General features: G+C 40.2%; 1 protein-coding gene across 1 annotated transcript in view; it reads left to right on the plus strand.

Moving 5' to 3' along the window:
- Nucleotides 1–17,032, plus strand: part of mitfa (melanocyte inducing transcription factor a) — a 31,389-nt gene extending 14,357 nt beyond the window's left edge. Inside the window, exons 3-10 of the mRNA XM_080424502.1 lie at nucleotides 12,230–12,442; nucleotides 12,754–12,846; nucleotides 13,256–13,370; nucleotides 13,755–13,838; nucleotides 13,947–14,003; nucleotides 14,515–14,590; nucleotides 14,766–14,913; nucleotides 15,569–17,032. Coding sequence (XP_080280628.1) covers nucleotides 12,230–12,442; nucleotides 12,754–12,846; nucleotides 13,256–13,370; nucleotides 13,755–13,838; nucleotides 13,947–14,003; nucleotides 14,515–14,590; nucleotides 14,766–14,913; nucleotides 15,569–15,985 — 1,203 coding nt within the window. The 3' untranslated portion in view covers nucleotides 15,986–17,032. The remainder of the gene's footprint in view (nucleotides 1–12,229; nucleotides 12,443–12,753; nucleotides 12,847–13,255; nucleotides 13,371–13,754; nucleotides 13,839–13,946; nucleotides 14,004–14,514; nucleotides 14,591–14,765; nucleotides 14,914–15,568) is intronic.
- Nucleotides 17,033–21,508: the final 4,476 nt, after the last annotated feature.

Raw genomic sequence — 21,508 nt, forward strand, 5'->3', positions numbered from 1 at the left:
TATAATTTTTTATGGTTGATTAGTCACTTTTACAACGAGGTACAGCTTATAAGGATCGAGCATCCGTGAAATGAGCAACACAGCAAAATGTGTGGGTGGCGCCCCAAAAGGTTTGACAAAATCCCCTGCAATATTGATCTATTGGCATACAAGTGCTGGCAGGTGGAGGGACAGCGAGTGCATTTTCCGGCAGCGGCAGCTTCCGCGGAGCTGCCGGCGGCGCCAGCTTTGGGAGTGTGCTGCGTTTGTGTAACGCAGTCCCCACCAATATTATTTACGATTCTGTGCCTATCGGTACATAACTCGGACGGCGCTTAGTCGACTAGTAGACCATCGGCCGGTCGTCGCGGGCACTCGCGCCTGGAGGCGCTCGGGCGCGACTCCTTGGCCTCAAGGTCTACTGAGTCGGCGCGCCTCCGTCATGGTCCAAAACTATACTTTATCGGCGGAAAAAAGAAGTTGACTGCGGCTCCTCCACCGGCAGTTCCGCGACTGCCGCTCCTCCACCGGCAGTTCCGCGGCAGTTCCGCTGCTCCGCCGGCAGCTGCCGCTCCACCGCCGGCAGTCACTGCCGGGAGCTGCCGCTCCTCCACCGGCAGTTCCACGGCAGTTCCGCGGTTGCTGCCGCTGCCGGAGAATGCACTCGCTCCTTCTGGGCAGGTGTGTGCCAGTCACAGGTGTGTGACTGGCACCTGAGCATGGGTCCTGCAACTTTGTTGAGTTTGTGTACGCTCCATGCAGCAACACTGCCCCCATGGAAAGATGGCACGTTTGTCCCTTCAGGATAAGGCCCGTGCAATAGAGCAAGTGGAAGCTTGTGTTCCGTTCTGCAGAGTGGCAGCATTATTTGGTGTCAGCCCTCATTTCCAAACATAGGACCAAGTCAAAAGAAGACAACACCCCAAGAAGGCCGGTTCCTCACCCTTGCTTCATTAATTGTTTTATTAATCCATTAAGACTGGGAACCTATGTGTCATTTTAAGATTTCTTTGGCTATTAAAAAAATTGTAGATCTACAAGCTCATAGCGCGGCCCGCACCACAAGCTTGTAGATCTGCTATTTTTGGAAAAAGAATTAACATTTTTGCAAATCTTTGAATACATATTATATATATATATATATATATATATATATATATATATATATATATTTGAAGCGAACATTTTTAACTCCAATCTTTGCTTCTGGGGGGGGTCCCTGGAACAAAATATTTTGAGAAGGGGGTCCGCGGCCAATTGACATGAGGTATGTCAATTGGCGCAAAAAAATTGGCGCACCACTGATATAGCGACATACTGTTAGGATTTAGAAAACATTTTTAGATATGTATTTGGCCGCGGACCCCCATCTCCCCCATATTTAGTTCCAGGGACCCCCAGAAGCAAAGATTGGAGTTACAAATGTTCGCTTTAAAAGAAATAGCAGATCTACAAGCTCATAGACATTCATAGGCACTCAGTGCCGCGCTATGAGCTTGTATATCCGCTATTTTTGCATAGCCAAAGAAATCTTAAAATGACGCAGATGCGTTCCCGGTCTTAATGGATTGATCCATAGCCCTACCGTTTGGTACTGTGGCAGGAACATGTTGTTTTTAAGTTTCAATATCGAATCAGAATAATTAATCAGCAACCTTGTGGCAACAGTACTTTTTCGTTTTTGTTTATTGTGTAGACTGGAGACATTTATTTCTGCTTTCCAAGTTCCGATGCCGGTTGTTTATGTGCAATGACTGAGAGGATGTACAGTAACACCTAAACATGACTGTTAAATATATTTGGAAGCTACAAAGTTTGAGTAAAATTTGAACAAAATGAAGCTTCGGTTTCAATATGATTTGGTTCATTTTCCATAACAAACTCTTCCTACATTATGGGACATTCTGCATAATTCATGTGCTCAAAAAACCCATCCAGATTTGGGAATGTAATTCAATTTGAAGTATAGCAAAGAATGATACAGCAAAAACTAACCCCAAAGAGACTTTCTAAACAGTTGACTTTTAAATACCATCAGATTTAGCCCCACGTGCAAACTTTGGTGGTTGGGGTGACCTTTTCTCAAAACTCCAGGCACACAGGGCAGAATAAAGCTATATCTTTGTGCTCTTTGATTTGGGGGTAGACTCTGAGCTCAGATAGCTTGCCAAAGCCCAGTAATGAGAAGCCTTTTGTTCATTTCAGTGAATAGAAGACACTTGAAGATGCAATCTGATTTTCAAGCAGATAGTTAAAGGAGAATATGTTTCTTGAAGACAAGGAAATCATGACAGAAAATGATCATTTGGGATCCCTGGTGGCTCAGCCAGTTTGTGCACAAGCCATGCGCCAAGTGAGCGCAAGGACCCAGGATTGAATGTGACCCCCATCTTGTCTTACATGTCTCTCCTCGCTCTACCCTTGGTTTCCTATCTCTCTACAGTGCATTTTCCTGTCTGAAGTAAATCATTCAAATGCCAAAAATAAATAAAAAAATATATATACATAAAGTAATAATAATAATAAACATAGTAATAATTATTATAATGTTTAGAAAAGTTTAAAATCCAGATGTGTTTTGCAAAAATCTGGAAAACAATCAAGATGTCAGTAATTATTGTGTATTACAGCCCTAAAAAAAGCAAGGACCAGAACTTCCTCTTACAATGAGTTTCCTAAACTGCCTAGAGCTACATGATGAATGGTTGTGTGTCAAAGACAGAGCTATTTCAAAATGCATGCCAAGTTTCGATTTGAGCAAAGGGTAGGATTTCTACCAGAATAATTATTTTGTCTGTCAAATATCTTTCATGACAATACAGCAAAATATTTGCTTTAACTGCAGTGTCAGTTTTAAATGCAAACCTTTTTACAAATAAAATATATTCTGATTAAAGGATAGGTTCACTCTTTTTCAACCCAGACCATATCACCAGTAGCTTTAGTATTAAGAATTGTACCTGCCATATTGTCTAAACAGTCCAACAGGGCAAATCATTATTTAGGCTTTAAATGATGAACCACCTTTTCGAAAATGGGGAAATCACAGTATATGACTATAGCCAGATATGTGGGCCTATGTATCTTCTACTACCAAAACAAATGTTACAATAGTGAACAATGCTTTCTGTTAGGTTTTATTGACTTTATTTTCCATTCCCACAAATCCATTCTCTTGGCCCGACTTTGTATCTCTGCCGAGAAATGCATCACCCAGGATCAAACTTTGAGCCTCGTGATTCCAAATCAAATATTACTGTATATATATGACAAATATGTTCTCAATAAGCATGAACTACACAACAACGTTTTTGAAGGCCTGAGCTATTACCCCGTCTGACTATTTTAAGTCCACTGAGAAGATTCAGCAGAATGGTAAATTTCTACAATACTGAAGCTAACAGTGGTGCTGTGCTATGCATGATTACAAAAGATGGGAATCAATATTGTCACATTCTGGGTAAAGAAAAAAGCAAAACGATCCCTTAATGAGCATTCCAGTGATTTTATATTTATAGAACTCAACTAGAGCTCTGTCACTGAACTGATGATTGATGGATTTTGGGGCATCTTGCCCTCATAGCATGATGTGAGCATCTTTTGTTTAAATGGTTTCCACTGTCACAGCAAGTTTGGCTGAAAGACAACATGTCCCCACATTAGACATGATAGCAAAGCTCTGTGGGTTTATGTAGCAGCTAAATTAGGCTGCGTTGTTTGACACTTAAACACGTGCATGTTCCTAATCCCATAAAGACTGGACGTTTCCAATTCTTGGGAGAGAAGGTTACATTCTTGCCAAAAGATTCTATAGCCATAGGGTTAGGAGCAGAGAAGACATCTCTTTGTCCCAAACTCCTCTATCCTCAAAGTACCCTATCATCACAGTACTGTAGCTGCTATTGCTTTTACTTAGTTCCTATTAGAGAATTGGAAATAAGGACATTGGGCAAAAGAGCAAACCAATTCCCCTGCAGCTAGTGGAACCCAACACATAGCTATAGCGATCATTTAAACTCAAATGACCTTATTGTTCCCAACCCAGTAGGCCTATACTGTGAATATTCCATTTTTTCTTTGCTGTAGATGACTTTATACAACTCAAATGATATGTTTTCATTATTAGTCCTACAACTAAAAGACAGAAGGCATAATTTGACAGTTAGGCTAATTTTAACTGGTACATTAGTTGCCAAATCACAGAGATGCAAATATGCCGGCACACTATCTGCATATACGTCGGCAGACTATATTTGCATGTTTAAAATATACCGTTGGTCCCATAAACCAGACGGAAAGGCGTATCCCATGGCTTGAAGGGACGACAGCTCTGTAATTATTAATTCACAGAAATGACATAGTTCTCGTTGATAGATTTGAAAAATATTTGCGAATCCTTGTCCTTCTCAGTATGCACAATAAATATGACGCTGATCAGTCTAGTTTCGAGGACCCCCTCGAAAACGATACTGTCTGTGTTCATTCTCATGACAATGTAAGACTAGTCTAGAAGCTCTGTTCTGGGCAATTTGTAGTTTCCTCAATGCACTTTTTGATGCAGAGGACCATACAGGTGAGCAATAGTCCAGCTGGTTTAACATTAGTTTAAGGTTTAATTACTTGTCCTAGAATGTGTGCTGGAAAATAGGCAAGACATTTTCTTGCTATGGAGATGCCATTGCCCATTTCCCCATTAGTCGTGCCAATGTGTTCTATCTATCATTGACAGTCGACAATCTATTATTACACTCAGTGATTTAACATTATCCACCTGTTGTATCAGTTAATCAAACAAGTACAAACTCAGTGTAGGCAATAGGCATAGATGACAGTTGTATCCCTAGATCCCAGAATAATGGATTCAGTCTTTGAGATGTTTAGTACTAACTTTAGTTTTATCTAATCAAAGACTACATTTTACTCAGAAGATATTTGCAGCATAATAAAGTGTACCATCCCTGCTGTACACTTGTGCACTTTACGCAAAACAGATGGCAAGTCATTTGTAAAGATGGAATACAGGAGTGGTCCAAAGCAGCTAGACTAAAGAGCTCAACTCTATCCCTTCCCTTCACAGATAAACACGCTGCCTTTATAATAAACCCTTTGTGTTCTGCACGAAAAATAACTCATGAGATACATGGCACTTGATCTAAATCCACAGCATTTTAGTTTACCAATTAAAAGATCATGATCTATTCTATAACATCAAATGCCGAGCTAAAATCGAGTAACACGGCACCTCATCTTAAGAGTTGTAAAACTGATATCAGTTTACTGATTACTGGAAGAATAGTGATGGGATTGCTGGATCTGCCCAGATACTATACCATTACCATCCTTTAGACATGTGTTTAATATATGACATATGGGGCCGGAAATGTAGTCTGCTGTGAGACAAAGTACCCCACTATTGAGCATGTCAGTGCCCCTGAGCCATGTTAAGGAAGGGCCTTCAACAGCTTCCTCATGAAGGTTGCATGTTTGCGGGTTTCTCTATGTGTGAAGCTGCGCACATAAACATTAGTCATTTTACAGTACTCTAACTTGCAGTCAGCTCCACATCTAGCTCATATCATATTTGAGCAGAGGGAAATGTCCTTATGGCCATATGTTTCTGTCTGTAAGAAAAGATCAGCATACAGTAGGCTAGTTAAGCAAGTTGTAACGAGTTAATGAAGTTGCATGAATGGAGCTGCTTCTTTTCGGGGGTCAAGGAATACTGAAAGGACAAATGATATTTGTCCTCAAGGCAGGAGACGAAAACGTACACCCATGTGCTTTCCTTTGGAAGGTGATAAACCTCTGTCTCACAAAGAGTTTATGAATAAAGCGGGAGACAGTGTTGCTCTAGGGAGTAGAGAGATACAGCTCTTAATGACTGCCCTTAACCCAAAGGTTTTGGCTGAAGGAAAAGGCCACAGCGAGAAACAGAAACAAAGAAATGCTCTACCATGAGAAAACAAAGAATGCTTTGTCTGACTTATCGATGAAGGTCCTATCAAGCCAAGGGGCATTTCCCCTGCGTGTGTTCACCTCTCCATGTCAGAGTCACGGTTTCCAGTTATCCAAACAAAGACGCTATGCTGTGTGATCAAAATGTTCGCAGAGTTTACTGCAGACCTTTAGGTTATTTGAAGAAACCACTGATATTGCTACATCCTGAATGAGGCACGTAAAATACCTCTGGATACAGTACTTGTTTGACTGACTGTGTCGTACAATGAACAAACATAATCAAATTATATAGGAGCATATTCCTTGACTACATGGAAGATTCCTAGAATGAGACTTTGCTTAACCATGTGTTTAAGGAGAATAAGATGTGTGCTTACTGTATGCATTCATTGATAAAGAGGAAACATGGTACTGTACATCATGCCCAGAAGCAAAACCTCTACACTCCATAATGTCTATAATGAGGCGTACATACAGAAAACATTGGTGTTATTTTTCTGCTATCAGTCATTGCGGAATATTACGGAAATACATTTGCCATGTTTTTTTAATGTGGCCAAAAGGGCATGCACATCAAGTAGGTTGTTGTGAGACTTGGAACAATCACATCATTATTTCTGGACATGTCTAGAAACTGGGCGAAGACATGTAATGCTGTTTAGTTTTCTATAGCTAACAGCTAACCATGGATTGTCTCTATTACACTCAAATGCTGATGGCATTGAACAGTAAAGGAAGCGCATACAGTACAGTAGCCTACTGTACATGCCTCTCTATACACATAAAATCACATTATGCATCGCATTACATTCATCATTCATGGGTGTATCAGATAAGAAGTTGCCTAGAGATATTGACAGTAAAACTTTTAGTATTTGTTTTTACACACATGCAATACATTGTGCTATAAATATTATATAGAAGATACTGTATACGTCTACATCAGGAATACTAGGACAAGCTGAATGGTATGTACACTTACCTAAACAGTGTGGTTTCTTTAATAGATTTGTAACAGTCACTGGACTTTAGTTTGTTAGTTTCTCAACAAGGCTCTTGCTAACTTCCATTTATTCATACCCTAAAATGGCTTGTTGGTTTTGTTAGAAGCCAAGAAGGCAGCTTATGTTTAAGAGTATACAATAATTTGAAAGAGGGGACGCTACACTATGCTAACATTTATTTTTTAGTAACACCTTTTCCACAGATAACTGCAATATCCTGTTTAAGAAGACATGGGCTAAAATATAAAATGTCAATGTGTTCATTTAGATTTACATGAGTGGTGGTTTTAAGATGCAAACGAAATACCTAAAATTTATTTTAGCTTTTAGCTTTTTTTAGGGGGGGGGGGGGGGGGGTGCACGTATAAAACATACATTAAAAACACAGATCATAGTAGTTAGGAATATCTTTTTAAAATAGGCTTGTCATGGCCGATCCAAATGCTTGTTGGCTACAGCAAACTAACTTGCATTAGTCTCACTTTATGCCCATTATCACAACAAAGGGTGGAGAGAGTCCTTTGCATTTTGTGTTTTAATATACCGTAATAGGTCCTGGGAAAGGCTTTATGTTCTCATAACATGGTTATGCTCTACTGTGAATGGCTAAAGGCTTGAAGAGGAATACTACACAATGTAACAATTAACAGCATGATGTTACAATTATGAAGTAACTGTTATGAAGTACAGTAGCAGCATACTTACTGTCATACAAATGCAGTGCCTGAATGAGGCTGACCGGCAAAAAGGGACAGCTTTGAATAACAAGTTAGATTTCATAATAGTGCCAAAAGGTCTGAACCAGATCAAAATGTTCTGTTACAAACCGCAAGTTTATTTCCCCTCATCTCCACACGGAGACACCAAGTGGTGGTTCAGTGTACTTGTGGTAGTTCAGTAGCTCCACTTTATAAATAGAGGCCCAAACACCTTCACCTTGATTGAGTGTGGGTGCCATGTGTCTTTTGAATAACCTCCAACAAAGTTGCAGTTTCTTTCTATTGACTGGGATTATGGTGTGCTTAGAACTGACAAGATGGATGACAGATTATCATGATTTGAAATATTTATGGCAATATAATGTGCAAATATTTAACATGATTTAAAGACTAGATTTATGATTTCTTTGGGGAACATATTGTAATTGACTCTGCTAGGACGAAAGGCATGGCGAGAGAGTATGTTTTGCACCCTGTGCGTCCGTCCTTCCGTGTGTGCGTGTGTCGTTCTGTCTGTGACTGTGTACAGCTAATCTCCGGCACCGTTGGCTTGATCGGAGCGAAACTGTGCACACACACTCCCTGGATGCCAGAGCAGAACCTCTGCCCCAATTGTTTTACATGGGGCTATTATAACGCCACCAGGAGGCCGAATTGGTACACAGTATCTCTATAGTCATTACACGAAACTGGTCTTTCAAATTTTTCATATTCCATCCTGATTACCTTCCAAAGTTTGCTGGAGTGCTCCGTTTTGAACAAAATGCCTCAAATCATGAACACGGCATGCAAATTCTGTGAAATTTTGCACGCACGTTCCCACTAGGCAGAGGAAGAAATGCCACTATAACAGGCCGATTCGCGTTTTTACCTACAGTATAACTGCACCGATCTGTGTAAAACTTTGTACAGTATGCGCACTTCCTAGAGGCCAAGGAAAAACCTTTGCCCTGCATTTTTCACATCTGCCTCTTATAGCGCCACCAGGAGGCTGACTTATGTAAAACTATTTTTTAAATATTAAACCTTCATATTTTATCCAAATTTCATGTAAATCGGTACACATGATCTCTATAGTCATGTGATCAAGACGGATCTGTTTGATTTTTCATGTTCCATCCTGAGTGGCTAAGATTGACATCTAAAATTTGCAGAAGTGGCCCGTTTTGAACAAAATGCCGCAAATCATGAACGCAGCATCCGATTGTGGATGAAACTTTGCACGCACATTCGCACTACGTTGAGGAACAAATGCCCTATTATGGCGCCACCAGGAGGCAGCCACCAGGAGGCAGATTTTTGTTATGCATTATTATGCATTACTCCTACAAATTTTGTCCAAACATCATGCAAATCGGTACACAAATCTGTACACATTATCTCTAAAGTGATCAAGGCGGTTCCGTCCGATTTTTCATATTCCACCCTGATTGGCGAATTCCGAACATTGCTGGCCCACAATAACCTACCTGACCTTGCGGAGACCTGTGCTCCGAGGAGCGCTTTTTCTAGTTGTCTCCGCCAGGCCGAAAGGCATGGCGAGAGAGTATGTTTTGCCCCCTGTCCGTCCGTCCGTCCGTGTGTGTGTCCGTCCGTGTGTCCGTCATTCTGTCTGTGGACAGCTAATCTCCGGCACCGTTGGCTTGCTCGCAGTGAAACTGTCCACAAACACTCCCTGGATGCCACAACCTCTGCCCCAAATCTTTCACATGGGCCTTTTACAGTGCCACCAGGAGGCCGATTTGTGCAAAACATATTTCTTGACAGTACTCCTACAGATTTTGTCCAACAATCCCGCAAATCGGTACACAGTATCTCTATAGTCATTAAACGAAACAGGTCTTTCAGATTTTTCATATTCCATCCTGATTGGCTAAAAATGGTTTCCAAAGCTTGCGGGACTGCTCCGTTTTGAACAAAACGCCTCTAATCATGAACACAGCATGCAATTTCCTTGAAATTTTGCACGCATATTTCCACTATGCTGAGGAAGAAATGCCACTTGAACATTTTCTAATCAGCCTCATGGTGGCGCTATAACAGGCTGATTCATGTTTTTACCTATAACTGCACCGATCTGTGTAAAACTTTGTAAGCGCACTCCCTAGAGGTCAAGGAAAAACCCTGCATTTTTCACATCTGCCTTTCATAGCGCCACCAAGAGGCCGACATATGTAAAACACATTTTTCCATATTACTCCTTCTGATTTTATCCAAATTTCACGCAAATCAGTACACATGATCTCTATAGTCATGTGATCAAGACGGATCTGTTTGCTTTTTCATATTCTATCCTGATTGGCTACGATTCACATCTAAAGTTTGCAGTAGTGCCTTTGTTTTGAACAAAATGCCGCAAATCATGAACGCAGCATCCGAGTGCGGTCAAACTTTGCACGCACATTCACACTATGTTGAGGAGCAAATGCCACCCTTTTAACATTGACCTGTTATAGCGCCACCAGCAGGTCTAATTTATCAAAATTTTGAACAAAATAACTCAAATCATGAATGCAGTGTCCGATTGCCATGCAAGGCCTAAGAACAAATGGCACCCTTTTCACATTGGCCTATTATAGCGCCACCAGGAGGCCACAATAACCTACCTGACCTGGCGGAGACCTGTGCTCCGAGGAGCACTTTTTCTAGTTTGTTCCTTTTTTTGGTTTTAAACCAAGGCAAGCAACATTCACATCATTCTATGGATAAATGATCCGGGCAATTGATTGCAACCCTTGTTTCCTGGTGGTTTGTGGCTCAATTTAGAACCTTAAATCCATAACAGTACACAGTAAAATCCTGAGTGTTCATTTAACTTTGAGATTGAACAAATACACTCTGGATGGATAAATCAAATGGATAAATTAACATGAGGATTATACCCCTTGAAATCTATCTTGGACACCATTGCAGTTTTAATCTTTTCTGCACTAACATAGGGTTTTCTTTCCTCATTTATGGGGGATAGTATCAAGAGTGAGCTGAAAGGTAAACATAGATAAAAGAACATATTGGAGCACTGCATTTAAAAAAAAAAAAATGTGTCCATGACCAAAAGGGCATGCACATCAAGTAGGTTGTCCTCGACATTGAGAACATTGATGGAAGCATCAATAAATTGAAAAGACAAGCAAATAAATATAAAATAAATAAATAAATAGGTATTTATGTGTATGGCATTGTATTTGCGTTTGGTTCTAAATACCACGTACGTACATTTGGATTTTCCTACAGCCCGTTTGTAAAGGCACAATGGTGTTGATTGTATCCATGGTGCTCAGAACAAATAATGTTTTATACGAGATGAGCATAACTAAAGATGAAACGTTACTTGGCCCTCGGCGAGCTTCAGTTTGCCGGCTAGTGGCCCTCTAGCAGAAAGCTCTCTTTGTAAGATGGAGCTTGTGACGTCAAATGAACTCTATATAGACATAAATTCATAGTTTAGCTAGAAACAACACAACAGTGGGAGGATGGTTGTCTTTCACCTCCCCCTTTTCTTATTTTGCGTAACTAATGATCTTTACATCCTTGATAAACTAAGCTGACTAGTGGCTCCTCTCATTTGCACATTGGCTTGTTGCTTGTTGTTCACTCTGTTAACTGACCTCTCAAAGGGATTATCTTCTGCACGTAGATACTTGCTTACCATTCATTTGCTTAGAAAATGTTGGAGATGCTTGAATATAGCCATTATCAGGTGAGATGAGCTACAATGTTCTATATGTTTAAACATGTTATTCATAACCAGCGACTATGTAACTTGTAACTTGGATGGAATTGGAAATAATATGTAAATACAGCAATGTGCAATGCAATTTACTCATACGAAGCTATATTAATGTTTACTGTTTGCTGTATTGCTACATCCTCTAGCACATTATGAGGACTCAGAATAAATGTTCAGTCTGTGATGACTACAAGTTTGACGCTGGTGCTCTTTAACCCAAAGCATAGTACTATACTATGAATGGACCCACTGTGTTGTTTTTATATCACTTTATGGTGCATTAAGCCACGGACTGATCTTATTACTGGCCATAGCTCACTGTTGCTGGCGTCCCTTGCGATCAGAGTTTTGCATTCAGCATGACCAATATGAATGCAGCTTGTGGGGCTTGAGAGGTACTGTCATCTAAATGTGGACTGTGTTTCCCACCGAAAAGAACTGATTTAACCACATTTCTTTCATTCTTATTTTTGGCAAGCGACATGGTCAGTATAATTTACGCATTGCTCTGCACTTCTGTACTTACAGTAACACTGAGGTATATAGACTTGGGAAGGGGTTACCTTTAAAAAGGAATTGATTACAGATTCCTGATTGACTGCTTAAATTTGAGCTCAGTCAGTACTAAAATGCACAGCTTCTTAAATGCTTCCCTAAATGTGATGTGTGTGATTAGTGCCACCCACATCAGTTTCTGCTATGGTTTAGCCACAGGTGAGCCAGGTACTCACCTGTCTAGAAAGAGGAAAGATAGATGATGCCTTAAAGATGACTATCGCTGCTGAAAAAACCCCAACATCAATGTATTTCAATGTTACCTTTCTGTCTTGCTTGCATAGCCACAGACCCACCTGGAGAACCCCACTAAGTACCACATCCAACAGGCTCAGAGGCAACAGGTGAGGCAGTATCTCTCCACCACTCTGGGAGGAAAAGCCGGCAGCCAGTGCCCAAGCCAGCCCCCGGAGCACGGCATGCCCCCCGGGCCTGGCAGCAGCGCCCCCAACAGCCCCATGGCACTGCTCACCCTCAGCTCCAACTGTGAGAAGGAGGTACAGTACAGTATAAGGCAAACTTTTTCATGTCAAGGACCCCCAAATTAATATGTCCCCCGGACCCCACTTTGGGAACCAGTGGTACCTACTGCATGTTTCAGATTACGAAGAACAGTGTGTACAATCCAACGTGTGCACAAAATCAGCAACTTTATGTTTTGTCATGTCTATCCAGTGTCATATTTTATACTGTATGCCAATAGTTATGTTGTATGTTATACTTTTCATGATATTTTGACAAATACTTTTCACTTACAGTCTGACATATTTTAAGTGGCAATTTGAATGCGTCATCTCTTGTGTTGCAGATGGACGATGTTATTGATGATATCATTAGTCTTGAATCAAGTTACAATGAAGATCTTCTTGGACTTATGGACCCAACGCTCTGTACAAACACGGTAACTAACTTGAAAAAAGGCCCCTTTCCCCCTTCAGCACTTGTGTTTTATCTATTTAATGTGTTTGCATAATTCAAGACAAATTATATCTTTGCATACATGACATAATTGTGACTGATTTATGGGGGTTTTTTTTTTCATACAAGACCACATAATTGTACACATCTGTCAGAAGGATAAAACACAAAAGCTTAAGAGCTTATTTCCATTGTGGTCCTTTGAGTAAATGTGTGTAAACTGAGTGCCACGTGTTAGGGGGTGTGGGGGGTCACAGAGACATACATACAATAATACATTGTAACAATAATAAATACATACATGTACTAGACAAGTAAAATAGCAAAGAACAACGTGGGTACTGTAAATCGAGAATGCATTGAACAAAAATATGTTTTTGTCCATACTGTAGCTCCCTGTATCTGGTAACCTTCTGGATATGTATGGAAACCAAGGACTTCCACCGCCAGGCCTTGCTATTAGCAACTCCTGTCCCTCCAATCTACCCATCAAAAGGGAATACGCAGGTGATTTCTCAAGTGCATGTATAATTTACACGCATACTGTACTTCATACAGATCATAGTTATAACTTATAATATACTAGTTGGCAAAAATAAAAAGGATTGCCACTATGTTACTTGCAGCATATTGTACAACACTGTGGTACATTTATTGTAATGATAATTTAATTGTCTATTTAATTTATAAAGAAATAAATACTTTTAATTTAACTAATAAGGTCAAACTGTACTGCTATTTGATCCAACCCTTGATGAACACAAAAAGGTATATACTGTACCTGTATATATTTTTTAAACAGAATGAATGACGAGCATAACATGTCTATATTGTGTCCAATTTTGTTATGCACAAAATAAAATAAAGTTTATTATTTGCCAAATACTCCAGCTTCTGGCATGATGCACGTCCTGGACAAGTCTGGACCCTGTAGCCAGTATGAAAACTATCAAAGGCAAGAGGGCTTTCCAGTAGGTAAGCAAAGCAGAGTAAACTATTTATGAAAGGAGTTTTAATTTGCTATCCAGTATTTTTGTATTTTAAGTATTGTGTGTATAATGAAATAAATGTTATCTTTTTCAGAGTCTGAGGTCCGGGCCATGGCAAAAGAGAGGCAGAAAAAAGATAACCACAACTTAAGTAAGTTACCCTGGATCTTTTAGAGCTAGAAAATGGCACAGATGTTTACGAACATATGTATTGCATATAGTCAGTATTTTATGTACTCTATATTGTCATACTTTTGGTCAACCTTCCATATTGGGGTTATTATTATCATTCCAATATTCTCATTTGATATCAAATCAAATGCAATGTTTTACATTCAATTATATAAAACAGGGTAAAATAAAATTGGTTACCACAGAGAACATGGTAAAATGGCAATTGTCTCTCTTTAGTGTACATTTGAGTGTGCATTATAATTTGATGTTTTGAAACTCAGTCGTTATTAAACCTGTTGAAACATGAACAAAATGCATTCTAAAAGAATTGTAGCTATTTTGGGCAGGATATAAAAAAGGTTAGTTTTGTAAAGTGATGATTCCTTTCTTGTTTATACTTTACATATATCAAAGACTTGATTCATTAGATTTCTGTACTTGGGTTCTTTTTTTCATTATTATACTTTTTTTTTACAATTGACGTTTAGTTGAACGAAGGCGGCGGTTCAACATCAACGATCGTATCAAAGAACTCGGAACCTTGATTCCAAAGTCAAACGATCCGTGAGTATTTATTCATCCAATCTTAATTTTTTTTACTATCCTAATTTTCTTGACCTCAAAAGGCTTGGAATGTGACGGGTTTTTAGCACCCAGAGGCCTTTAACGAAGTCTATGTTGTCATGGTCAGCTGCTTAGCCGACTCTGACTGGAGACGTTTGTCCCTTGTATGCCTCAGGGACATGCGCTGGAATAAGGGCACCATTCTGAAAGCCTCGGTTGACTACATCAGGAAGCTCCAGCGGGAGCAGCAGAGAGCTAAAGAGCTGGAGTGCCGACAGAGGAGGCTGGAGCACGCAAACCGTCACCTCATGCTGCGTATACAGGTAAAGAGGCCAAGCTACCACACCCACAGTATCACATCGTAACGTCCAGAGTGTCCATTTAACTCTGTGTACAAATGTTACATTTTGTACACTCTCTGAGTTACAAATGTAACCAAATGGATCGGGTCGATTTTATTAATGGATAAATTAACTGTTGTGGGAACTATGTTATGGAGCATGTGAACAGCCTGACCAATGCCAGATGTTTGGGTCTCATGCTGATTCCGACTTTAGGCCTAGACCAGTGATTAACAATGTTTTGACTAGTATTTTGTTAAAAAGTGCAAGATTTTGTAATCAGTTTGAAAAACATGGATTTTGAAAGTTTTGAAAATGTTTGACTATATTAATATGCAAAAAATAGGGACTCCAGGTGGAAAGTGGTAAGGAATTGGCTACATAATTGTGCCATACAAGTAAGAAAATGGCAGATACTATATGGGCCAAACCGATATATGAGTTGTGCCCTATAGTTGCTTTTGCTTCCCCCTTTCTACTATACCATAAAACGTGATCATTTAACACACATGACTGTTACGCTTGTTGCACTTTCAGTTCAATTAAAACTCAGGATTTGTCTATCACCTATCTAAATGAAAGTAAAAAGAAGTCTTGATGACATGAGATGACATGTACATTTTGCATATTCTTCTAGGAGCTAGAGATGCAAGCGCGTGCTCACGGCCTCACCGTGGTGTCCTCCGCCTCCATGTGCACTTCAGAGCTGATGGCTCGGGCAATCAAACAAGAGCCCTTGTTGGGGGGTGACCCCTGCCCCGCAGATCTCTACCAGCATTCCTCGGTTGGGGGCGACATGTCACCCCCGACCACCTTGGACCTCAACAATGGCACCATTACATTTGACCAGATCCACACAGATGCCAGCGGAGACATTGGATCATACGGAAGCTCCAAGAGCAGCAAAATGAAGGAGGTGGGGGTGAGGGACATCACCCTGTCGCCCATGACCCCGAGCGACCCCCTGCTGTCGTCTGTGTCTCCCAGCAGCTCCAACTGCAGCAGCCGCCGCAGCTCCAGCTGTAGCATGGACGATAAAGACCTCGGCTGTTAGCACCGCCTGACGCCACAAACCAAAATGACAGTCCTATCTGTAGCATTCCCTTCTCTGAGGCCGCTGCCATGACACGAATCCGCTACAACGAGGTAGAAAAGCTACTGAGTCGCTTTTGCTTTTCCTTCAACATTTCTTAAAGGGAGATACCACAGAATTTCCAAAGTCCCAGGTTCGATTCCAGGCCTCAGCAAAGTGTCAGTGTCCCTGAGCAAGTCACTTAATACCTAAATGCGTAGAGTGCAACAACAAACTAAGTAAAATGCAGAGGCTGTCTCATACAATGGCTAACTTCCAGCAGAGATAGCTTCATAAAGTAAAAGAGGTTCTTTAGGTTTTAATGACATCACAAAGTATCTTCTACTTTCCTTTTTGGATGAAGGATGAACTGCAGTAGGTCAACAAAATAACATATGTGAATTCGTCAATTGACTGGTAAACCCCTTTAAGTGGAAATAATATGCCAAAAGTTGACTCGTTATTGTTCAACCCCCAGTGTCCCCACATGTGGCTTTTCTCTCGCAAGGAAAAACACAAAGAATTCACTGGTGTTTGGAATGGCTTGAGCACTGAGTAATGGACCCTTTTCACACTAGGTATTTTGACGTCAACACAGCTGAGTGTAATAAGGTCAATTGTGGTTGTGTTTTATTTAGAGCCAGTATCAAATTAACTGCACAGGAGTTGTCCATGCATTTTCCTCCCAATTTTAAACTTCATTAAATCCAGGATTTTTTTTTATTATTATCTTGTTGTTATACTGTATTGTTGTGTTAGAACAGTCTCTGCGGAGCATGTCCCTCCAATTGTTCGCTGCTTGCACCTGTATGAGTAAGTGACAAATAAATCCCTCTTGATTCTCTTGATTCTTGATTCATGGTGCACAGTAACACTTAAATGAAACACAGCCACAATTAGTGTTATTAGGTCTACCTTTACCTGTTCTGGGGTGCATTCATAAATACGCTCTGAATATCTGCTACGACTTCTGAGCATTCTGAAATCAGTTAATTTACCAACAGTCAGAGTAGATACTCGTTAACTAACACTGCCATTTTCATCTTTTAAAAATGAAATTAATTAAAAGGCAGTTAATTCATCCCATTGATTATTACACGTTTTGTTACATGTCAATGTATGTTGAATACTGCCTAGAGCAGTGGTTCACAAACTTTTTAGGTCAAGACCCAAAAGAGAAATTAGACGTTTGCCCGGGACCCAAACTAGTGAAAATATCAGATCTACAAGCTCAGCACGTGTCGCTTCGCACCGCATTGTGAGCTTGTAGATCTGCTATTTTCACTACTTTTTAAACTTTTTTGGTATTTATTTATGGCAATTGTTAGATTTTTTCATTTTATTTATGAAATACTATATATATAATATAGCACAGCACTTCATTCACAGAGCATTTCAGAAGGACCAGAGAGCACCGCGGGTGTGCTCCGGTGCTCTCACAGCGTATTTACGAATGCAATTCACCCAAAATGTGTGATGTGAAAAGGCTCCATTATTCATTCGTTTTATCAATATTTTGGGATATCTAATTAGACAATTGTGCACCAAATGTTGGGATTTGACTAAAGAAATCTAATTGTTAGCAATATGGTATCAAGTTACAGAATATTTCCTTTTTTGTAATTCAATGATGGCTCATTTTGTATATTTATACATCAAAGGTTGTGATTTTCTGATGATGAATTTTCTTATTTATTGCAGCCCTGTAATCATGATATATTTGATCTTCTCTTATTCTTATATGATCTCAGACTTTTAGTAGTTTCATCCTAGTTTGCCACACCATACTGTATGTATGGAATAGATGGAAATTACATTTTATGTTCAACAAGAGCCTTAACAACTTACAGCAGTGTTTCATAAGCTGTGGTTTTAGCACCCAAAATCAGTCATGGACTGATTCATAATCTCATGAGAAAAGCACTGGTCTTCAACAGTTTCACACTCACTGGCATATTACTGTACATTAAGCACCACTCAAAATAAAAGGGCATAACTTAAAATGTAGTGTATAAACAAATGCAATCAGGGGTATAATGATGACTTGTAATATGGGACTATTTGTTCCAGATTCATTCAATTATTCCTTTGTTGATAATGAGCAGTAACTGATTGGACCTTAGAAATAAAAACATGGCCAGGGCCATATATTGTGTGGAAGTACACAGTGAACCCGTTTTTGAGAACAAACATGTGTAAACCAAAATGTTTTGGTTTTTTATTTGTCTATGCGAGATATAAAAAAAGAAAACATTAAGCAATTGTAAGGCTGATATTTATTGTATAATGTCCCTTCTTCAGAGAGAATTTATTTGCATAGCATATAGTATAGATTTGTTATTCTTATGGAAAATATATAATGGCTATATTGATAATGTTCCTATACCAGATAAATATGTCTGTATTTTGTAAGTCTGAAATAACCACTGAATCAAATTAATCAAGAGTACCGAACATGTATCTGTTGAACTCAATACTGAAAAAGATGATTAAAATGTATAGTTCTTATCATACACGTATATTGATTCTTTCATATTCAGTATACAGTATATAGAGTATATACTGTATACTGATAGACCTATATTATAGAACGACAGGTGACAAATTAAAGGAGAAATGTCTTAGTAAGGTGTTGGGCCACCATGAGCACCAAAACCAAAAAAATCTGTGTTTTGTTGATGATGGTGGAGAGTGCTGTCTAACACGTCGGTCTAAAAGGTGTTCAATTGGATTGAGATCTGGTGACTGTGAAGGCAAGCCATAGAATATGATACTCAGAATAACTTTATTGATTTACACCCCTTTACCCCACAGCATATACAGAGCTACTGGACCCCCTCACTGTAGGGGTTAAGCATTAAGGCCTTTGTCGTTCTCTTCGTGGATGCCACACATGCACTTGTGGAGAATATGGTGAAGGATGACTCATCTGACTGACTATATCACTTTTTGTGTGCCTAGCGTTGTATTCCTATGTTTTCTGTACCACTGAACTTTGTAATGAGGGGTTTATGCACGGATGTCGACAGACAGTTCTTGCTGACACAGTCTGATCACGTCCTGCATTGACATTCGCAGTCAACCGAGGAAGAGTTGCACTTCTGTTTTTCCATACATAACACACAAGCATAACAGTCATTGAATATTGCACTTTCGACCACAATATCCGACCCTATTTGCTGATGTCTTTGCCATAGATCGAAATGCACGTTTCTTTATTCACTGTTCCTGTTAAAACACTAGCCAGTTGAGCAATCTTTGTGACTGAAGCTCTTGCCTTCCGTGACCCAATAATGAACCCTCTTTCTTATGTAGATGTCTTTCTCTAGACATCAGGTTTTTCTTTGAATTATATATATACAAACGTCTCTATTTGTCTGGCTGTGGGTCTGTCTGTCTCCCATTTTTGCCCATTTACAGTTAGGCCTACCCATGTTATTGCTTGTTTTCTAGTACGTTGTTTTCTTGAACGCAAGTTGGTACGCCCGTTGTACCTGTTGTTAGATTACCCAGTGCGGTACCTGTTATCACAGTAGGCCTACTAATGATGTTAGATATTATAGACAGTGGGTTATTTATCAATGGCCACTGTCAGGAACGATACAAGTTGGGAAAGATGTTAGGAATACATGCCCATTGACAGTTTATGCAATAACTGTAATACTTGTTGTTAGAACCCGTTGTACCCGTTGTCAGAGTACCCAGTGATGTACCCACTACCACGACCGGTCAAACAAATATGGACATACGGGCACGGGTGTTCAGTTTAAGTGAAAAATCTAAAATCATTTATTTTCATTCTCGGGTTGGAAAACAGTACAGAGCATTTAAAACGTTTATTTAGTACAAAAACAATAGGAAAAGACAACAACAACAGCAACAAAAAACCCTCCACAGGCTATCCAATCTTAGGCATGATTAAAACAGGGCCATAGAGAAAGGCATGGAATAGCTCAGATGGAAATAAGATTACTGCAACAAGATACACTGCAATAAAAAAATAACTTCAACTAAGCAAACTCAAAGACTGGAAGCCATAAAAAAACATTAAAGATCACTGCAAACAAGCAAACTCAAGGGCTACACACACACACACACACACACACACACACACACACACACACACACACACACACACACACACACACACACACACACACACACACACACACACACACACACACACACACACACACACACACACACACACACACACACACACACACACACACACTCTAGAGTATTACTGCCTTGCTGGGCAAATATAAAAATAAATAACTGGGCTATATAACCAGCTCAACCTGGGTCAACACAGGGAAAGGTTTGGTTATCAAACGCATCTGGTTAGAAACACAAATGAATTAGCAGTGCCATCAGTTTCCGCATCGCAATCCCTGATTTATCTTATCATGCTGCAAATTAAGTATGGTGCTAAACTGCAAAAGTTGCGGACAAATTATGTTCTGTAAGCCAACTGTTTGAGGAATATACAGCGTCCTGTCAGAATCATGCTTTAAGTATAGTTATAAATAACATTAGAGATGTTCTAATAATCTACTACTATGTTGTATTATAGCTTGTCGTGTCGAACGACAATAGTTCTGGGAGCGGACTCTAAACGGCCGAATCGGACCACTGGTGCCCCACCAGCTCCTCACCACTGAGTGTAGTGTCATCAACTCTTGGGTGGGCTGAGGGTGTGTGCCGAGCAACTTGCTGCCTCGTTCAGGGACCTCTTCAACCTCTCCCTGAGGCTGGGGAAGGTGCCTCAGCTGTGGAAAACATGCGGCATTGTCCTGATACCCAAGAAATGTCATCCCTCTGCTCTGCCCCTAACGACTACAGGCCAGTCACCTTAACATCACAGGTCATGAAGGCCTTCAAGCGGCTTGTACTGCCGCACCTGAAACCTCTGGTGAATGACCACCTTGACCCCCGCCAGTTGGCGTACCAGGTGGACTTGGGGGTTGAGGATGCAATCATCTACCTGCTGAACAGGGCCTGCACTCATCTTGACACCAAGGACAACAACACAGTCAGGATCCCATGTTCCTTTACTTCTCCAGTGCCTTCAACACGATCCAAACACACCTGCTAGCAGAGAAGCTTGCAGTAATGCCCGTCGACCGTGATATAGTGGCATGGATCACGGACTATCTTACAGGTAGACCGTTGTACGTGTGACTATAGGGTTGTCGGTCTGATGTGTTAGTGAGAAACATGGGTGCTCCCCGGGGGGAATGTGCTGTCATCCTTCCTACCGTCTACACCTGTGACTTCCGTTTCAGACCTGTCAGTGTTAAAGGTAGGGTAAGTGATATTTTTTGGTTATTTTTGTTGTTGTTGTTAAAAGGTGAAAGTATACATTCTGATAGTAATCATTGCTACAGAGCGTTGGTTCGGTCACAGGGGTCTCTCTAGCTCTTTAGTAAACAGAATATAAATACATTTACAGGAGGGTGACAACATTTAAGCCAATCAGGAGAGAGAACTGAAAATGCATTT

Source organism: Gymnoscopelus braueri (genome assembly GCF_963280865.1).
Source record: "Gymnoscopelus braueri genome assembly, chromosome: 3".
NCBI classification, from domain to species: domain Eukaryota; kingdom Metazoa; phylum Chordata; class Actinopteri; order Myctophiformes; family Myctophidae; genus Gymnoscopelus; species Gymnoscopelus braueri.